General features: G+C 54.1%; 2 protein-coding genes across 3 annotated transcripts in view; one reads left to right on the plus strand and one right to left on the minus strand.

Moving 5' to 3' along the window:
- EIF2B2 (eukaryotic translation initiation factor 2B subunit beta) overlaps window positions 1-2,483 on the plus strand; it is a 25,157-nt gene extending 22,674 nt beyond the window's left edge. Inside the window, exons 2-7 of the mRNA XM_044299580.1 lie at window positions 88-838; window positions 962-1,125; window positions 1,194-1,289; window positions 1,372-1,509; window positions 1,588-1,654; window positions 2,295-2,483. Coding sequence (XP_044155515.1) covers window positions 88-838; window positions 962-1,125; window positions 1,194-1,289; window positions 1,372-1,509; window positions 1,588-1,654; window positions 2,295-2,452 — 1,374 coding nt within the window. The 3' untranslated portion in view covers window positions 2,453-2,483. The remainder of the gene's footprint in view (window positions 1-87; window positions 839-961; window positions 1,126-1,193; window positions 1,290-1,371; window positions 1,510-1,587; window positions 1,655-2,294) is intronic.
- The window catches only part of LOC122941026 (acylphosphatase-1-like), a 29,372-nt gene continuing 10,949 nt past the window's right edge, over window positions 2,408-20,830 (minus strand). The window contains exons 2-12 of one of the 2 annotated variants that reach the window (XM_044298005.1): window positions 5,426-7,340; window positions 5,234-5,355; window positions 4,119-4,223; window positions 3,977-4,043; window positions 3,833-3,904; window positions 3,660-3,762; window positions 3,432-3,591; window positions 3,332-3,355; window positions 3,080-3,158; window positions 2,625-2,776; window positions 2,408-2,547 (exon numbers count right to left, since the gene is read on the minus strand). In XM_044298005.1, the coding sequence (XP_044153940.1) occupies window positions 2,494-2,547; window positions 2,625-2,776; window positions 3,080-3,158; window positions 3,332-3,355; window positions 3,432-3,591; window positions 3,660-3,762; window positions 3,833-3,904; window positions 3,977-4,043; window positions 4,119-4,223; window positions 5,234-5,355; window positions 5,426-7,298 (2,811 nt within the window). In that variant the 5' untranslated portion in view covers window positions 7,299-7,340 and the 3' untranslated portion in view covers window positions 2,408-2,493. Of the gene's footprint in view, window positions 2,548-2,624; window positions 2,777-3,079; window positions 3,159-3,331; window positions 3,592-3,659; window positions 3,763-3,832; window positions 3,905-3,976; window positions 4,044-4,118; window positions 4,224-5,233; window positions 5,356-5,425; window positions 7,341-20,830 lie in introns of both variants that reach the window. The other variant, XM_044298004.1, reaches the window with a different exon arrangement.

Consider the following 20,830-nt stretch of genomic DNA (forward strand, 5'->3'; position numbering starts at 1 on the left):
TCTTCTACAACCTCCCTTCCCTCCACCTGGACACCCGCCTCTTCTACCCCCCCGACCCCCTCAGACACCTTCTACTCTCCCCCCCAGACCTCTTCTACAACCTCCCCTTCCCTCCACCTGGACGCCAGCCTCTTCTACCCCCGACCCCCTCAGACACCAGTCCTCTTCTACAACCTCCCCTTCACTCCACCTGGACGCCGCCTCTTCTACCCCCGACCCCCTCAGACACCAGTCTTCTACAACCTCCCCTTCCCTCCACCTGGACGCCCGCCTCTTCTACCCCCGACCCCCTCAGACACCAGTCTTCTACAACCTCCCCTTCCCTCCACCTGGACGCCCGCCTCTTCTACCCCCTCAGACACCAGTCTTCTACAACCTCCCCTTCCCTCCACCTGGACGCCCGCCTCTTCTACCCCCGACCCCCTCAGACACCAGTCTTCTACAACCTCCCCTTCCCTCCACCTGGACGCCCGCCTCTTCTACCCCCGACCCCCTCAGACACCAGTCTTCTACAACCTCCCCTTCCCTCCACCTGGACGCCAGCCTCTTCTACAACCTCCCCTTCCCTCCACCTGGACGCCGGCCTCTTCTACCCCCGACCCCCTCAGACACCAGTCTTCTACAACCTCCCCTTCCCTCCACCTGGACGCCGGCCTCTCTTGCCCTCCTCACTGGTGTGCTCTGTCCAGGCTCCGCGGCTGCAGTGAGGAGAATGACCAGCAGGAGTCTCTGCACAAGCTGGTGACGGCCGAGGGACTCAGCGATGACTTCAACACGCCATTCCCGCTGCTGAAGGCCAATGTGATTGAGGCAGTGAACGAGCTTCTGCTTGAACTGGGTAATTATGTGAGGCGCAGCCAGATGGACTCCCTGTGGCTCAGAATGTGCCACCACATGGTGCCCCGCTCATGCCCCAGAATGGAGCTGGTCTTCAGTACTGACCCCTTTCTTTCTGTAACAGAGGGCACAACGGACAACATCGCCGCTCAGGCCAAAGAGCACATTCACTCCAATGAGGTGATAATGACTATCGGACGCTCACGAACTGTACAACTCTTCCTGGAAGAAGCTGCCCGGAAACGCAAGTTCCACGTCATTGTGGCAGAGTGTGCCCCCTTCTGTCAGGTAAGTGCCACATTCTGCTGGGCCTGCAGCGGGGGGCTCCTCACCGTTACTAAAAGCTTCTATTCCAGGGCCATGATATGGCGGTCAGCTTATCCAAGGCAGGAATAGAGACCACGGTCATCACGGATGCGGCCATCTTTGCAGTCATGTCACGTGTAAATAAGGTGAGTAAAGGAGGAGGTGGCAGCAGCGTCCAGCACATCCACGTGCCACGTACCCACAGTGACGCCGTGCGCTCCCTTACAGGTCATCATAGGAACAAAGACCATCTTGGCCAACGGCTCCCTGCGGGCAGTGTCTGGAACACACACCCTGGCCCTGGCCGCCAAGCATCACTCCACTCCGCTCATTGTGTGCGCCCCCATGTTTAAGCTGTCCCCGCAGGTACCCGACTGTTGCTGTGGTGGGTGGTGGGATGGGGGAGTAGCACGGGGGTTCATCACTGCTGATCTCTCTCCACAGTTTCCTAATGAGGAAGACTCATTTCACAAATTTGTGTCTCCACAAGAAGTTCTTCCCTTCTCAGAGGGTGAGTGTGGGCAGATGTGGGGTGACATGTGGCTGGATGCGCAGCCCCTCGCTTTGCCGGTGACTCGGGCGCCGTTGTATGCGCAGCCCCTCGCTTTGCCGGTGACTCGGGCGCCGTTGTATGCGCAGCCCCTCGCTTTGCCGGTGACTCGGGTGCTGTTGTATGCGCAGCCCCTCGCTTTGCCGGTGAATGCGCAGCCCCTCGCTTTGGCGTTGACTCGGGCGCCGTTGTATGCGCGGCCCCTCGCTTTGCTGGTGACCCGGGCGCCGTTGTAAGCGCGGCCCCTCGCTTTGCCGGTGACTCGGGCGCCGTTGTATGCGCGGCCCCTCGCTTTGCCGGTGACTCGGGCGCCGTTGTATGCGCGGCCCCTCGCTTTGCTGGTGACCCGGGCGCCGTTGTATGCGCGGCCCCTCGCTTTGCTGGTGACCCGGGCGCCGTTGTAAGCGCGGCCCCTCGCTTTGCCGGTGACTCGGGCGCCGGCGTATGCGCGGCCCCTCGCTTTGCTGGTGACTCGGGCGCCGTCGTATGCGCGGCCCCTCGCTTTGCCGGTGACTCGGGCGCAGTCGTATGCGCAGCCCCCTCGCTTTGCCGGTGACTCGGGCGCCGTTGTGTGACCTTTTTTGTTTGTTTTTTTTGGCAGGGGAGATCCTCTCGAAGGTCAGCGCACACTGCCCCATCTTTGACCATGTTCCTGCAGAGCTCATCACCCTCTTCATCTCTAATATTGGGGGGAACGCCCCATCCTATATCTACCGCCTAATGAGTGAGCTTTACCACCCTGCCGACCATGAACTGTGAGGGCAATAAACACATGAGCCGCTGTACAAGGGCAGAGCCTTCTATTCATGCAGCTGCCGTCGTCTCAGGTGCCTCAGGTTGGGTGCTGGAGGATCCTGGGGGGGCAAGAGCAGTGGTTATTTAGACCAGTAAGTCCACCGTGCTGCTGGCCGTACTGGATCTGTGTACTCACCTCTGTCTCAGGACACATGTGCTGCAGGTCTGCGAGGGGCAGGATAGACGGTCGTCCATGGGCACATTGGAACGGTAGCGAACACTGTGCCAGAGAGTGCATCAGATGGCGGCACTCGTCCACAGTGAGAGGCTGGTTGAACTTCACTGCCCCTGTGATCAGAGCAGATACTCAGCTGCTGCCCTGAAACATGGATGGGCTAGTACTAGGCCCCATAGAAGCCGCCCTCGCAATCTGTACTGACTGCAGCATGGTCTTTACCCAGCGGGGGGCGCTATGCAAATACCCTTTTATACTACTCCAAAAGCACTGACGGGCAGTGCTAGAGAACACCTCCATAAAACACCTCCAGCAGCAGCTGCCGCGGTTCACTTAGGGCTAGCCTTCCTCGGTCGGCTGCTGTTGTGCCAGGTGTTTTATGGAGGTGCTGGAGCTTATGCCTGTGTCATCCTCACCATGGCAGGCCTGTGATGCCAGCACCTTCAGGACAGTCCTCGGCACAGCCCCGTGTCCGGCCCCCGGCACCTGCAACAACTAAACAGACACCACAATCAACCTACCTGCCACAGACCACCATCATCCAACCTGCCCTCCCCAATAGCGTTTCCGTGCCACAGAAGCCGCACGGCCTCCATTTCTGTTATGTCTGATTCTTGGCATCACACTCTGTGGCCCCAGCAATGGCGCAGGCTGATGCGGGCCCTCACCTGCACTTGTTCCTGCAGATAGTCCTGGGGAAGAGACATGCAGTGAGCGGCAGACAGTGGCACCCGCCCAGGGCCTGGATCGGGCACATGCTCTAATCACCTCCACCATCTTCCTGACCATGGGCGACCTCCCACGCTGCAGTTCGTTGGCTTCTCTCTCCACAAAACACAATGGAATCTCACTGAGCAAAACGCGTGGGCGTCCGCCGTCTGGGAAGGTAAGTGACAGGCCGACTCTCCGCAGGGCAGCTGCTCGTGTCCTGCAGGAGGAGGAGGAGTGTCATGGCGGGCGGCATCACGCAGCAGCACAGGTAGACCTGCTACTTACCTAAGAAGGCGATGTTCTTCCTCCGAAACATGAACCTCTAAAGCTGGCTCCACCACAGAAACCTTCAGTCGTCTCTCGCCGGCTTCAGACACCTCAAAAGAGTCTGCGGAACGAGAGACAGGGGTGTGAGCGCGGGGCCGCCATTGTGAAGACCGAGCGCAGAAAGACACTACCTGCAATCAGCTGCTCCAGGCGCACCCGCTCATGTGCTGCATGCTGGTCTACCAGTACCAGGAGATGGCCACCTGCAGGGCACACAGGACGTCAGTCGCCCAGCACCAGTCCGTGCTGCACCCACTGCCAGAACACCTACTTACCTGCGCTCGCTGCCTGTCCGACATTCATCAGGCAAACTATGAACTTGCTGTCCACCTGCTGCAGCACCTGTACGGAGAGGTGGGAGCAGTATCAGCACCCACCTGTGCCTCGCCCACCTCTGCCGCGCCCCACCCTCCTTACCCTCAGGCTGTGCACCATTTCCTTAGTGAAGCGATAGGGATACAAGATGTTGTGGATCCGCACAGACTGAGCGTCCGAGTGGACCCGGCTCACGTCCACGGCCAGCTGCAACGGAGAAGAGCAACTACACTCATCATCAGCGCATGGCACATACGTGTACAGCCCTACCCTGCGCAGGCTATAGAACGTGGCACATACGTGTACAGCCCTACCCTGCGCAGGCTATAGAACGTGGCACATACGTGTACAGCCCTACCCTGCGCAGGCTATAGAACATGGCACATACGTGTACAGCCCTATCCTGCGCAGGCTATTAAACGTGGCACATACGTGTACAGCCCTATCCTGCGCAGGCTATTAAACGTGGCACATACGTGTACAGCCCTATCCTGCGCAGGCTATTAAACGTGGCACATACGTGTACAGCCCTATCCTGCGCAGGTTATTAAACGTGGCACATACGTGTACAGCCCTACCGTGCACAGGCTATAGAACGTGGCACATACGTATACAGCCCTATCCTGCGCAGGCTATAGAACGTGGCACATACATGTACAGCCCTATCCTGCGCAGGCTATAGAACGTGGCACATACGTGTACAGCCCTACCGTGCACAGGCTATAGAACGTGGCACATACATGTACAGCCCTATCCTGCGCAGGCTATAGAACGTGGCACATACGTGTACAGCCCTACCGTGCGCAGGCTATAGAACGTGGCACATACGTGTACAGCCCTACCGTGCGCAGGCTATAGAACGTGGCACATACGTGTACAACCCTATCCTGCGCAGGCTATAGAACGTGGCACATACGTGTACAACCCTATCCTGCGCAGGCTATAGAACGTGGCACATACGTGTACAGCCCTATCCTGCGCAGGCTATAGAACGTGGCACATACGTGTACAGCCCTACCGTGCACAGGCTATAGAACGTGGCACATACGTGTACAACCCTATCCTGCGCAGGCTATAGAACGTGGCACATACGTGTACAGCCCTATCCTGCGCAGGCTATAGAACGTGGCACATACATGTACAGCCCTATCCTGCGCAGGCTATAGAACGTGGCACATACATAGCATTATTGCGGTGCATGCATGTTCTGTACTCACGGCTGGATGGCGCATATACACGGGGTTCTTCCACTCGGTGTACCATGAGGACAGGCCGCCATTCCTACCTGTCTGTCCGGCTGGCTGTCTGTCACTGAGGGTCTGACTCTGGTACTGGAAGCCTAGAAGAAGAAGAGCAGAGGTCACCCCCTCCTGCAGGCGCTGCCAGTCCTGCACCCCCAGTATACATACCGTTACTGCCGACCACCGTGGTACAGGCTGCCGGCGTGTCCCCGGGGGGGGCGCTGTAACTGCTCAGCCCTGTGGCACTGTTAATGAAGACACTTTTACCCAGAGACTCTTCATAGCACAGCAGCCATTCTGGAGAAGGGTCACATGTGCCGCCATCGTGGTTGTGTTCCGGTGACCCTGCATCCACACGGAGCGGGGAGGGAGCGCTCGGGACGAGGGGACACGCCCCACCCCCTGAGGCCGCCGGCGTCTGCCTCTTTAGCCTGCGTTCCTGCTGTAAGCCCACATATTCCCATGGTGCTGGGGGGTTCAGCGCTGTAGCCCCCTCAGCTCGGCTCTTTGGAATGTCTATGGCTTCAGTCTTCTCAGGGCTTTTGCAGGGTTGGGGTTCAGAGCCATCTCCCCTTCCATAGTGCCTCCTGAACCTGTCCAGGGTCCCCCCGCCATGCTTTTCACTGCTGCGCCTCTGTGCTGGCACTGGACCTCTAGGTTTAGCAGGATATTGGGGTGCAGAAAGGGCGATTTGCTCATTCATGGGTCCTGCAGAGACCACCACCTCCACTGGTATTGTTGAGGTGTCAGGAGGCGTGAGGCGGTCATATACCTCCCCTCCCTCCATGGTACCAGCGCCATCACGTGACCCACTTATCACAGGGAGCTGGTGGTGTGCCTTCAGTGGAGGTGACGGGGACCCCGCTTCTGTCAGGTCACTGCTCCTGTGCACACACTTGGATCTCAGATTAGGTGCCGGACCCTGGGGGGCCACCAGCTGCCTGGCGCTCTCACATGATAGGTTATAGTGATGTTTTTGGCTAAATTCGTCAATGTCGTCCTTTGATGGCGCCAAGAACAGGTTCTCCCTCTGAAGAAGGCTCCGGAGCCCCCGCTCGGTGCACAGCATCACCCGGTCCCAGTCCTGGAATTCTATCAGTGTCTTGTCAGGCTGAAGGCAGACGTCATACTCCGAGCCGTGGCACTGGATGTTCACTATGAAGATGCCGTGGAGATCAGCGGCACAGCGGCCGCCTCTTCCCCGGCAGATGGAGCTCTCTCTCCGGATGATGAAGTCCATGAGTTTGTGCAGCTTTGTCTTCAGGACCAGGCGGCTGTTGACATACAGGAACTGTATTGCCCTGTTGTAGTGCCCCTGGCAGCTGACCAGCCCCTGCATGGTGAAGCTGCCCTCCGTGTGCAGCGCCTCCCGCAGGCTCTGACCTCTCGACAGCCCGTAGATCTGGCAGAACCGGGAACGCATGTCCTTAGCTTTTGGTAACTGGAGCAGCACAGACTGATCGGCCTCATTCCTTATGGAGAAAGAGACGGCCGGCTTGACTAAAGAGACGGCCTCCACCCTCTGACGGATCCTCTCCAGCTCCACCACTGGCTCCAGACATTTCCTGCGCACGGGCAGGTTACAGAACAGGTTGTGCAGCGTGACCGTTGTCCCCGCACTTGGCCGGGAGCTTTCTGCCTCCACAACTTCCAGTGGTTTTCCATTCTGGAAGAGCCTGCTGACGGTCTGACCTGTTCCTCTGCGCTTGGAGCAGACTTCCACCACACTGGACACGTCCACCATGCTGGCAATAGCTTCTCCACGAAAGCCATAAGATCTCAAGTCGTCCAAGTCCTCTGCAGAGTGGCACTTACTGGTAAAGTACCGCCTGCCCAGGCACTCCACGTCCTCCCGGCACAGTCCGCAGCCATTGTCCACCACCTGAACCTTCATGTGATCCAGGTCAACGCGCACCGCAATGCATGTGGCCCCCGCATCCAAACTGTTCAGAAGGAGTTCTTCAACACACTGCACCACCGATGTGATCGCCACCCCTGAGCGCAACCGCCATCTCATGTCCTCTGCCAGGAGCCGGATCATTGGGAGGATGTGGGAAGGAAAGGGTCAGTCCCAGGGTCCTGGCTGTAAAACATAGAGGAGGAATTAATGCAGAGCCTGTGACATAGTCCTCCCCGACTACACAGACAATGGCGGCACGACTGCTGCCTCAAACGTACCCTGCCATGTGTCCTGGCAGAACCACGGCCGCGTCGTGCCAGCTCGCCCTTCGTCCGGCCTGCAGCAGCCCGTCCCCTTAACTGTGACCTCTACTGCCCCCTGCCCTCCATAGCAGACCGTCCCCTTAACTGCGACCTCTACTGCCCCCTGCCCTCCATAGCAGACCGTCCCCTTAACTGCGACCTCTACTGCCCCCTGCCCTGACCTCCATAGCAGACCGTCCCCTTAACTGTGACCCCTACTGTCCCCTGCCCTGACCTCCATAGCAGACCGTCCCCTTAACTGCGACCTCTACTGCCCCCTGCCCTCCATAGCAGACCGTCCCCTTAACTGTGACCTCTACTGCCCCCTGCCCTGCCCTCCATAGCAGACCGTCCCCTTAACTGTGACCTCTACTGCCCCCTGCCCTCCATAGCAGACCGTCCCCTTAACTGCGACCTCTACTGCCCCCTGCCCTCCATAGCAGCCCGTCCCCTTAACTGCGACCTCTACTGCCCCCTGCCCTGACCTCCATAGCAGACCGTCCCCTTAACTGTGACCTCTACTGCCCCCTGCCCTGACCTCCATAGCAGACCGTCCCCTTAACTGTGACCTCTACTGCCCCCTGCCCTGCCCTCCATAGCAGACCGTCCCCTTAACTGTGACCTCTACTGCCCCGACCTCCATAGCAGACCGTCCCCTTAACTGTGACCTCTACTGCCCCCTGCCCTGCCCTCCATAGCAGACCGTCCCCTTAACTGTGACCTCTACTGCCCCCTGACCTCCATAGCAGACCGTCCCCTTAACTGTGACCTCTACTGCCCCCTGCCCTGACCTCCATAGCAGACCGTCCCCTTAACTGTGACCTCTACTGCCCCCTGCCCTGCCCTCCATAGCAGACCGTCCCCTTAACTGTGACCTCTACTGCCCCGACCTCCATAGCAGACCGTCCCCTTAACTGTGACCTCTACTGCCCCCTGCCCTGCCCTCCATAGCAGACCGTCCCCTTAACTGTGACCTCTACTGCCCCCTGACCTCCATAGCAGACCGTCCCCTTAACTGCGACCTCTACTGCCCCCTGCCCTGACCTCCATAGCAGACCGTCCCCTTAACTGCGACCTCTACTGCCCCCTGCCCTCCATAGCAGACCGTCCCCTTAACTGTGACCTCTACTGCCCCCTGCCCTGACCTCCATAGCAGACCGTCCCCTTAACTGTGACCTCTACTGCCCCGACCTCCATAGCAGACCGTCCCCTTAACTGTGACCTCTACTGCCCCCTGCCCTGACCTCCATAGCAGACCGTCCCCTTAACTGCGACCTCTACTGCCCCCCGACCTCCATAGCAGACCGTCCCCTTAACTGTGACCTCTACTGCCCCCTGCCCTGACCTCCATAGCAGACCGTCCCCTTAACTGTGACCTCTACTGCCCCCTGCCCTCCATAGCAGACCGTCCCCTTAACTGTGACCTCTACTGCCCCCTGACCTCCATAGCAGACCGTCCCCTTAACTGTGACCTCTACTGCCCCCTGCCCTCCATAGCAGACCATCCCCTTAACTGCAACCTCTACTGCCCCCTGCCCTGACCTCCATAGCAGACCGTCCCCTTAACTGTGACCTCTACTGCCCCCTGCCCTCCATAGCAGACCGTCCCCTTAACTGTGACCTCTACTGCCCCCTGCCCTCCATAGCAGACCGTCCCCTTAACTGCGACCTCTACTGCCCCCTGCCCTGACCTCCATAGCAGACCGTCCCCTTAACTGCAACCTCTACTGCCCCCTGCCCTCCATAGCAGACCGTCCCCTTAACTGCGACCTCTACTGCCCCCTGCCCTGACCTCCATAGCAGACCGTCCCCTTAACTGCGACCTCTACTGCCCCCTGCCCTCCATAGCAGACCGTCCCCTTAACTGTGACCTCTACTGCCCCCTGCCCTCCATAGCAGACCGCCCCCTTAACTGCGACCTCTACTGCCCCCTGCCCTCCATAGCAGACCGTCCCCTTAACTGCGACCTCTACTGCCCCCTGCCCTGACCTCCATAGCAGACCGTCCCCTTAACTGCGACCTCTACTGCCCCCTGCCCTGACCTCCATAGCAGACCGTCCCCTTAACTGTGACCTCTACTGCCCCCTGCCCTCCATAGCAGACCGTCCCCTTAACTGCGACCTCTACTGCCCCCTGACCTCCATAGCAGACCGTCCCCTTAACTGCGACCTCTACTGCCCCCTGCCCTGACCTCCATAGCAGACCGTCCCCTTAACTGCGACCTCTACTGCCCCCTGCCCTGACCTCCATAGCAGACCGTCCCCTTAACTGTGACCTCTACTGCCCCCTGCCCTCCATAGCAGACCGTCCCCTTAACTGCGACCTCTACTGCCCCCTGCCCTGACCTCCATAGCAGACCATCCCCTTAACTGTGACCTCTACTGCCCCCTGCCCTGACCTCCATAGCAGACCGTCCCCTTAACTGTGACCTCTACTGCCCCCTGCCCTCCATAGCAGACCGTCCCCTTAACTGTGACCTCAACTGCCCCCTGCCCTGACCTCCATAGCAGACCGTCCCCTTAACTGCGACCTCTACTGCCCCCCGACCTCCATAGCAGACCGTCCCCTTAACTGTGACCTCTACTGCCCCCTGCCCTCCATAGCAGACCGTCCCCTTAACTGTGACCTCTACTGCCCCCTGCCCTGACCTCCATAGCAGACCGTCCCCTTAACTGTGACCTCAACTGCCCCCTGCCCTGACCTCCATAGCAGACCGTCCCCTTAACTGCGACCTCTACTGCCCCCCGACCTCCATAGCAGACCGTCCCCTTAACTGTGACCTCTACTGCCCCCTGCCCTCCATAGCAGACCGCCCCCTTAACTGCGACCTCTACTGCCCCCTGCCCTGACCTCCATAGCAGACCGCCCCCTTAACTGCGACCTCTACTGCCCCCTGCCCTGACCTCCATAGCAGACCGTCCCCTTAACTGTGACCTCTACTGCCCCCTGCCCTGACCTCCATAGCAGACCGTCCCCTTAACTGTGACCTCTACTGCCCCCTGCCCTGACCTCCATAGCAGACCGTCCCCTTAACTGTAACCTCTACTGCCCCATGCCCTGACCTCCATAGCAGACCGTCCCCTTAACTGTGACCTCTACTGCCCCGACCTCCATAGCAGACCGTCCCCTTAACTGTGACCTCTACTGCCCCCTGCCCTCCATAGCAGACCGTCCCCTTAACTGCGACCTCTACTGCCCCCTGCCCTGACCTCCATAGCAGACCGCCCCCTTAACTGCGACCTCTACTGCCCCCTGCCCTCAATAGCAGACCGCCCCCTTAACTGCGACCTCTACTGCCCCCTGCCCTGACCTCCATAGCAGAACGTCCCCTTAACTGTGACCTCTACTGCCCCCTGCCCTGACCTCCATAGCAGACCGTCCCCTTAACTGCGACCTCTACTGCCCCCTGCCCTGACCTCCATAGCAGACCGTCCCCTTAACTGTGACCTCTACTGCCCCCTGCCCTGACCTCCATAGCAGAACGTCCCCTTAACTGTGACCTCTACTGCCCCCTGCCCTGACCTCCATAGCAGACCGTCCCCTTAACTGTGACCTCTACTGCCCCGACCTCCATAGCAGACCGTCCCCTTAACTGTGACCTCTACTGCCCCCTGACTTCCATAGCAGACCGTCCCCTTAACTGCGACCTCTACTGCCCCCTGCCCTGACCTCCATAGCAGACCGTCCCCTTAACTGCGACCTCTACTGCCCCCTGCCCTGACCTCCATAGCAGACCGTCCCCTTAACTGCGACCTCTACTGCCCCCTGCCCTGACCTCCATAGCAGACCGTCCCCTTAACTGCGACCTCTACTGCCCCCTGCCCTGACCTCCATAGCAGACCGTCCCCTTAACTGTGACCTCTACTGCCCCCTGCCCTCCATAGCAGACCGTCCCCTTAACTGTGACCTCTACTGCCCCCTGCCCTGACCTCCATAGCAGACCGTCCCCTTAACTGTGACCTCTACTGCCCCCTGCCCTGACCTCCATAGCAGACCGTCCCCTTAACTGTGACCTCTACTGCCCCCTGCCCTGACCTCCATAGCAGACCATCCCCTTAACTGTGACCTCTACTGCCCCCTGCCCTCCAAAGCAGACCGTCCCCTTAACTGCGACCTCTACTGCCCCCTGCCCTCCATAGCAGACCGTCCCCTTAACTGCGACCTCTACTGCCCCCTGCCCTCCATAGCAGACCGTCCCCTTAACTGTGACCTCTACTGCCCCCTGCCCTCCATAGCAGACCGTCCCCTTAACTGTGACCTCTACTGCCCCCTGCCCTGACCTCCATAGCAGACCGTCCCCTTAACTGCGACCTCTACTGCCCCCTGCCCTCCATAGCAGACCGTCCCCTTAACTGCGACCTCTACTGCCCCCTGCCCTGACCTCCATAGCAGACCGTCCCCTTAACTGTGACCTCTACTGCCCCCTGCCCTGACCTCCATAGCAGACCGTCCCCTTAACTGTGACCTCTACTGCCCCCTGCCCTGACCTCCATAGCAGACCGTCCCCTTAACAGTGTCATCCACAGCACCCTGCCTCTTTAAAGGTGACCTACAGCAGTGAAAAAAAATGGCCGGGTTGTTATGGAAACCTGGAGTAAAACTGTGTGTATGTGGAGACCAAGGGCCTGCGAGCTTCTATTGGCTGATAAGGGTCATGTGACCGTGTGTATGGCAGGTGGGATATGAGTGAAAGACCTATGGCTTCTATTGGCTAATGCAGGTCATGTGATGTGCCATATTTGCATTTTTTGGGAATATCTCAGGAACGGGTACATCCTAGAGAGCTGAGACCCAGTCTAAAACCTTCCCGGACACCTGATGGACCTGTGTGCCAAACGTGGGGCAGATGAGTCCAGTCGTTTGGCCGTGCATAAAGAACAGACGGACAGAAACTTATTTTATATATAGAAGAGATTACAAGAAATGGCGTCTTTCCGTATTTCACAACCACCTGAGCCTACACTGGATCCTCGCTGTCCGGCATCTGACCACGAGGGGCTCACTTATCCTCCTAGACTCTTCACCAATTGCCCAGTTTTGGCGGATTCCCAGAGCTGTCAGACGTGCGCTCAGGTCTCTCGCCTGAACATTAAACCCTCTGTCATCAGATTGGATCGGCGCTGGAATGAGGTGCAGAACCTCGCGCTGACCAGCGGCTCCTCTACTTCTCATTAACACTGCACAGACCCGGACAGAAGGTTCTGCGGTGCGATGCATTCTAGTCACCAGGCTGTGTGCGCCATAGTCACAGGCGTTCCTGCCTCTTACTACATGTCACGCCAGCGCTGAGCCAACATTTATAACTTATAAACTTACAAAGGAAGTCGGATCTACTGCCTAAAAGGATCCTGCTGCCGATTAGGAGCTCCGCCCCAGGAACACCGACACATCTGTGCACACGGAGGGACCCTCCTCCAGATTGCGGACTCCCACCTTCCCTTATGTGACGGACCGCCTGGTACCTCCGTCCGAAAACAGCTTCCCCTCCACTGAAACCCAAATTCCAGTGTCCTCAGCCCAAACCTGCCTAATAATTGGACAGAACGCTAAACTCCAATCATCAGGCAACACCAATGCTGAAGAGTCCATCATGACCTCTCTTTACTGAAGACCCCACTCCGTGTATACAGTGCAAGACGTCCAACAGCATGACTCAGCCAGACGTCCCCCCCAGCGTCTCCATGTGATGGGACTGTCTCCTGAGTGCATCATAGGGCGATCTAATCCTCCACACCAGTGCTGAAGAGTCCATCATGACCTCTCTTTACTGAAGACCCCACTCCGTGTATACAGTGCAAGACGTCCAACAGCATGACTCAGCCAGACGTCCCCCCCCAGCGTCTCCATGTGATGGGACTGTCTCCTGAGTGCATCATAGGGCGATCTAATCCTCTACACCAGTGCTGAAGAGTCCATCATGACCTCTCTTTACTGAAGACCCCACTCCGTGTATACAGTGCAAGACGTCCAACAGCATGACTCAGCCAGACGTCCCCCCCCCCCCCCCCCCCCCAGCGTCTTCATGTGATGGGACTGTCTCCTGAGTGCATCATAGGGCGATCTAATCCTCTACACCAATGCTGAAGAGTCCATCATGACCTCTCTTTACTGAAGACCCCACTCCGTGTATACAGTGCAAGACGTCCAACAGCATGACTCAGCCAGACGTCCCCCCCCAGCGTCTCCATGTGATGGGACTGTCTCCTGAGTGCATCATAGGGCGATCTAATCCTCTACACCAGTGCTGAAGAGTCCACCATGACCTCTCTTTACTGAAGACCCCACTCCGTGTATACAGTGCAAGACGTCCAACAGCATGACTCAGCCAGACGTCCCCCCCAGCGTCTCCATGTGATGGGACTGTCTCCTGAGTGCATCATAGGGCGATCTAATCCTCTACACCAGTGCTGAAGAGTCCACCATGACCTCTCTTTACTGAAGACCCCACTCCGTGTATACAGTGCAAGACGTCCAACAGCATGACTCAGCCAGACGTCCCCCCCCCCCCCCCCCAGCGTCTTCATGTGATGGGACTGTCTCCTGAGTGCATCATAGGGCGATCTAATCCTCTACACCAATGCTGAAGAGTCCATCATGACCTCTCTTTACTGAAGACCCCACTCCGTGTATACAGTGCAAGATGTCCAACAGCATGACTCAGCCAGACGTCCCCCCCCAGCGTCTCCATGTGATGGGACTGTCTCCTGAGTGCATCATAGGGCGATCTAATCCTCTACACCAGTGCTGAAGAGTCCACCATGACCTCTCTTTACTGAAGACCCCACTCCGTGTATACAGTGCAAGACGTCCAACAGCATGACTCAGCCAGACGTCCCCCCCAGTGTCTCCATGTGATGGGACTGTCTCCTGAGTGCATCATAGGGCGATCTAATCCTCTACACCAGTGCTGAAGAGTCCATCATGACCTCTCTTTACTGAAGACCCCACTCCGTGTATACAGTGCAAGACGTCCAACAGCATGACTCAGCCAGACGTCCCCCCCCCCCCAGTGTCTTCATGTGATGGGACTGTCTCCTGAGTGCATCATAGGGCGATCTAATCCTCTACACCAGTGCTGAAGAGTCCATCGTGACCTCTCTTTACTGAAGACCCCACTCCGTGTATACAGTGCAAGACGTCCAACAGCATGACTCAGCCAGACGTCCCCCCCCCCCCCCCCCCCAGCGTCTCCATGTGATGGGACTGTCTCCTGAGTGCATCATAGGGCGATCTAATCCTCTACACCAGTGCTGAAGAGTCCATCATGACCTCTCTTTACTGAAGACCCCACTCCGTGTATACAGTGCAAGACGTCCAACAGCATGACTCAGCCAGACGTCCCCCCCAGTGTCTCCATGTGATGGGACTGTCTCCTGAGTGCATCATAGGGCAATCTAATCCTCTACACCAGTGCTGAAGAGTCCATCATGACCTCTCTTTACTGAAGACCCCACTCCGTGTATACAGTGCAAGACGTCCAACAGCATGACTCAGCCAGACGTCCCCCCCAGTGTCTCCATGTGATGGGACTGTCTCCTGAGTGCATCATAGGGCGATCTAATCCTCTACACCAATGCTGAAGAGTCCATCATGACCTCTCTTTACTGAAGACCCCACTCCGTGTATACAGTGCAAGATGTCCAACAGCATGACTCAGCCAGACGTCCCCCCCCAGTGTCTCCATGTGATGGGACTGTCTCCTGAGTGCATCATAGGGCGATCTAATCCTCTACACCAGTGCTGAAGAGTCCATCATGACCTCTCTTTACTGAAGACCCCACTCCGTGTATACAGTGCAAGACGTCCAACAGCATGACTCAGCCAGACGTCCCCCCCCAGCGTCTCCATGTGATGGGACTGTCTCCTGAGTGCATCATAGGGCGATCTAATCCTCTACACCAGTGCTGAAGAGTCCATCATGACCTCTCTTTACTGAAGACCCCACTCCGTGTATACAGTGCAAGACGTCCAACAGCATGACTCAGCCAGACGTCCCGTCCTCCCCAGTGTCTTCATGTGATGGGACTGTCTCCTGAGTGCATCATAGGGCGATCTAATCCTCTACACCAGTGCTGAAGAGTCCATCATGACCTCTCTTTACTGAAGACCCCACTCCGTGTATACAGTGCAAGAAGTCCAACAGCATGACTCAGCCAGACGTCCCCCCCCCCCCCAGCGTCTTCATGTGATGGGACTGTCTCCTGAGTGCATCATAGGGCGATCTAATCCTCTACACCAATGCTGAAGAGTCCACCATGACCTCTCTTTACTGAAGACCCCACTCCGTGTATACAGTGCAAGACGTCTCCCCCCCCCCCCCCCCCCAGCGTCTTCATGTGATGGGACTGTCTCCTGAGTGCATCATAGGGCGATCTAATCCTCTACACCAATGCTGAAGAGTCCACCATGACCTCTCTTTACTGAAGACCCCACTCCGTGTATACAGTGCACGACGTCCAACAGCATGACTCAGCCAGACGTCCCCCCCCCCCCCCCCCAGCGTCTTCATGTGATGGGACTGTCTCCTGAGTGCATCATAGGGCGATCTAATCCTCTACACCAGAGTCAGCCATCTTCATCCCATCACTAACACAATCAGTGGGGGTCTCAGTGCAGAGTTAACCCTCTTTGTGTTACGGGATTCACACCCTGCACCTTCAATGGGCAATAGGAAAGATGTGGCCTATAACTCCACACATAAATCAGGATTAATAGTTCCTTGTAACCCCAAGAGGTCTGAGGGGGTCCCCATAGTTCTGGGTCCGTAGGAAGGAGGCTAGCCCTCAGGCTTCTCCAGCAGCCCCAGTGACGGTTCAGTCCGTCACACCTTATATCACCCTCAACATCCAAAACTGCACCTTCTTACTGCCAAACTGAAGTGTCCACGAAAGCCACAAGACTGACCACACGATACATGCACCATCCATATACCGAAGACAGAGCTGGATGAGAGAGGTAGTCACAGCCCCGCCCCCTGCTGATGACATCACTGATATAATGTCATGTGATCAGACACCTTATACTACAGGACCATCTGTTACTGCTGACAACCTGCCTGTATATCCTGTCTGAGAGGTAGTAACAGCCCCGCCCCCTGCTGATGACATCACTGATATAATGACATGTGATCAGACATGAGGTCACACACCTTATACTACAGGAACATCTATTACTGCTGACAACCTGCCTGTGTATCCTGCCTGAGAGGTAGTCACAGCCCCTCCCCCTGCTGATGACATCACTGATATAATGACATGTGATCAGACATGAGATCACACACCTTATACTACAGGAACATCTATTACTGCTGACAACCTGCCTGTATATCCTGTCTGAGAGGTAGTCACAGCCCCGCCCCCTGTAACAGCAATGAAAATAATTACAAAAATATTGTTCCTGTGTTACACCCCCTATAGGTGATATCTACACTCCGGTCTCTGTATATGACCCCCCCCCCTCTATACTGTGATATCTACACTCCGGTCTCTGTATATGACCCCCCCCCCCTCTATACTGTGATATCTACACTCCGGTCTCTGTATATGACCCCCCCCCCCCCCTCTATACTGTGATATCTACACTCCGGTCTCTGTATATGACCCCCCCCTCTATACTGTGATATCTACACTCCGGTCTCTGTATATGACCCCCCCCTCTATACTGTGATATCTACACTCCGGTCTCTGTATATGACCCCCCCCCCCCCTCTATACTGTGATATCTACACTCCAGTCTCTGTATATTGTTGTGCCCTTTCATAGGTATGTAGCTTTTATATCCAAATATTATATTTCTAGGGGTTAATTATTTATAATAGGCCATATTGTGCTATATTGACCATTGTGTATTATTTAAAGTAGGCCGAAAGAGGTTCATGGAAAGGACACATATAATTTCTTCTCTGTAGATGTACCAGTCTGAGAAGAGTCATTCTTGTCTCCTTACAGATTTATGACTGTGATAACGATAGACGCATCTGGTACCAATTATTACTATAGTTTTATGTCTGTTGATGAAGCAGAAAATCTGTGCTGTATATGTATAATGAACATTATTAAGTTTTAGTATAAGATAATCAATAAGACATATGTATTGTACTATATTATTGGATATTATGAAGGACGTAAATGCATCTATTATCTTATATATTTCTCACTAGGAATGCATACACTCCTAAAGCATGAATTTAAAGTGTAGACTGTGTTAATGAGTCCTCGTTCAGGGAAGATAGTGTTATTTTAACTAACAATCAATGAACCGTAGTAGCTGAGGAGACGCACATGTCTGTGAGAGTACAAGGTCCATTATATTCTTATCGGTACATACATTTAGTAGCTTGGGAAAGTGTCTCAAATGGTACTCAAACGTCTGTGTTTTAGTTGTTTTTTGTGTCAAAAATAATCCCTTAACTCCGATTTAGGATTCCATATATTATGTGTATAGAATGTAAGAGAAATCAGACCTTGCCAGTTAACCCTTAATAGTGATGATGCTAGTAGCTTATGCAATAGTGCCATCTAGGTATTTATGGGTAACATTGCACCAACAGCTGAAATGCATTCTGGGTGATACAGTGACATCACAGTCATTATCATATGTACACGCCTAACCGACAATGATTTGAAAACTCCAAGTTAGGAAGGTGTGTCTAACTGATAAGTTTGTGATCATAAACCACACACACATGAAGGGAGAGAACAGCAAAAAGGACAACGGAGAGCAACACAGAGAAACAAAGAAAGGAAGCACACCCCAGGAGAAAATCCCAATGATCAGAACGGACCTTAGATTATTGATAATGATAAGGACAGATACGAACCCTCGCTCTGCTCAAACTATGACTAATCTCGGATATCGGGTAGTATTGCTACAGAAATTATAAATTATCAAGCCTGAACAATTGAAATATTCCAATCAGATTCTCTCTTGATATCAATATTCCCTTTTTTTTTTTTTTATTGTTATATTTTTTTCTTTCCCACTTCCCTAAAGTTGTTCTTACCTGTCCTTTGGATTCCTGGCTGCTCCAGTCAGTGCCCGTTGCCGCTTCTGCCGACTTCCGTGCTCATGGAGCGTCCCCATCACCATGGGAACGTCTCCATATACTAGAATGTACTGTCGGATTTGAGAATTACGTTGAAATCGCAATTCGATTATTTCAAGTTTTAATAATCAAATTTTGATTTCAACTTAGCGCTGCTATATTCTGGATTCGTTAATTCTAGCCTATTATGGAATATAGCAGCGCTAAGCCGAAAATCGCCATGCGATTAATTCAAGTTATAATAATCGAATTGCAATTTCAACTTGGACCTGGTTTACTATGGTTGGCTTGGTAGAATTAGCGAAGATGACGAATGTATTCGTCATATTCCACAAAACGAAGATAACAAAGTATTCTCCATCCTCGTTTTAGCTCCATATTCATCAACTTCGCTAATTCTAGCAATCATACAGGAAGGTTGACTATAGAGACGGCTACGTTTAATTCGCTATGCGATTATATTACTTTGCTTTTTTAAAAATAAATAGAATAATTATAATAATTATCAGGTATTTAATTATTCTATTTATTTAAAAAAAGTAAAGTAATATAATCGCATAGCGATTTCGGCTTAGCGCTGCTACATTCCATAATAGGCTAGAATTAACGAATATGGAATATAGCAGCGCTAAGTTGAAATCGAAATTTGATTATTAAAACTTGAATTAATCGCATTGCTATTTCAATAGGAGAGTAGCCTTTAAGTTAAAAAAATCGCAATACACGATTATTTAAATCGCATATTAATCGCGATAACTAGAATAATGGCGAATATTCGATTTCGACGAATATAAAACGAATATTCTATCGAATATTCGTGAATTTCGTTGAAATCGAATATGGCACCTGCCGCTCATCACTATGTCGGATATGCGTGTACATATGATAATGACTGTGATGTCACTGTATCACCCAGAATGCATTTCAGCTGTTGGTGCAATGTTACCTATTCATACCTAGGTGGCACTATGGCATAAGCACAATTGTCTTTATAGTTGAGAAGTGATATGGACCGCTGGTATTTTGGGTACTGCATATCACTGTGTGTCATTGCATATTATTGAGTTATTCTACTGATTAAGCTTTGATTGTATCTTAAGTTATTGTATAATAAATCATTTATAATTTTGCATAGACGCTTGTACCACGATTTACTGATTGCATAACATAATTCAATTAACAACAATCTCTATGTCCACCTCTAGGATCAACTCCCTTTATACTGTGATATCTACACTCCGATCTCTGTATATGACCCCCCCCCCTCCTCTATACTGCAATATCTACACTTCGGTCTCTGTATATGACCCCAACCTCCTCCTCTATACTGTGATATGACCCCCCTCCTCTATAATGTGATTCATACACTCCGATCTCTGTATATGACCCCCCCTCCTCTATACTGTGATATATACATTCGGGGGCTCTGTATATGACCCCCCCCCCTCTATACTGTGATATCTACACTCCGATCTCTGTATATGACCCCCCCCCCCTCCTCCTCTATACTGCAATATCTACACTTCGGTCTCTGTATATGACCCCAACCTCCTCCTCTATACTGTGATATGACCCCCCCCCCTCTCTATAATGTGATTTATACACTCCGATCTCTGTATATGACCCCCCCTCCTCTATACTGTGATATACATTCGGGGGCTCTGTATATGACCCCCCCCCCCTCTATAATGTGATTTATACACTCCGATCTCTGTATATGACCCCCCCCCCCCCTCCTCTATACTGTGATATCTACACTTCGGTCTCTGTATATGACCCCAACCTCCTCCTCTATACTGTGATATGACCCCCCCCCCTCTCTATAATGTGATATCTACACTTCGGTCTCTGTATATAACCCCCCCCCCTCCTCTATACTGTGATATGACCCCCCCCCCCCCTCTCTATAATGTGATATCTACACTTCGGTCTCTGTATATAACCCCCCCCCCCTCCTCTATACTGTGATATGACCCCCCCCCCCTCCTCTATACTGTGATATGACCCCCCCTCTCTATAATGTGATTTATACACTCCGATCTCTGTATATGACCCCCCCTCCTCTATACTGTGATATATACATTCGGGGGCTCTGTATATGACCCCCCCCCCCTCTATAATGTGATTTATACACTCCGATCTCTGTATATGACCCCCCCTCCTCTATACTGTGATATATACATTCGGGGGCTCTGTATATGACCCCCCCCCCCTCTATAATGTGATTTATACACTCCGATCTCTGTATATGACCCCCCCTCCTCTATACTGTGATATATACATTCGGGGGCTCTGTATATGACCCCCCCCCCCTCTATAATGTGATT

Source organism: Bufo gargarizans, chromosome 6 (assembly GCF_014858855.1).
Source record: "Bufo gargarizans isolate SCDJY-AF-19 chromosome 6, ASM1485885v1, whole genome shotgun sequence".
NCBI classification, from domain to species: Eukaryota; Metazoa; Chordata; class Amphibia; order Anura; family Bufonidae; genus Bufo; species Bufo gargarizans.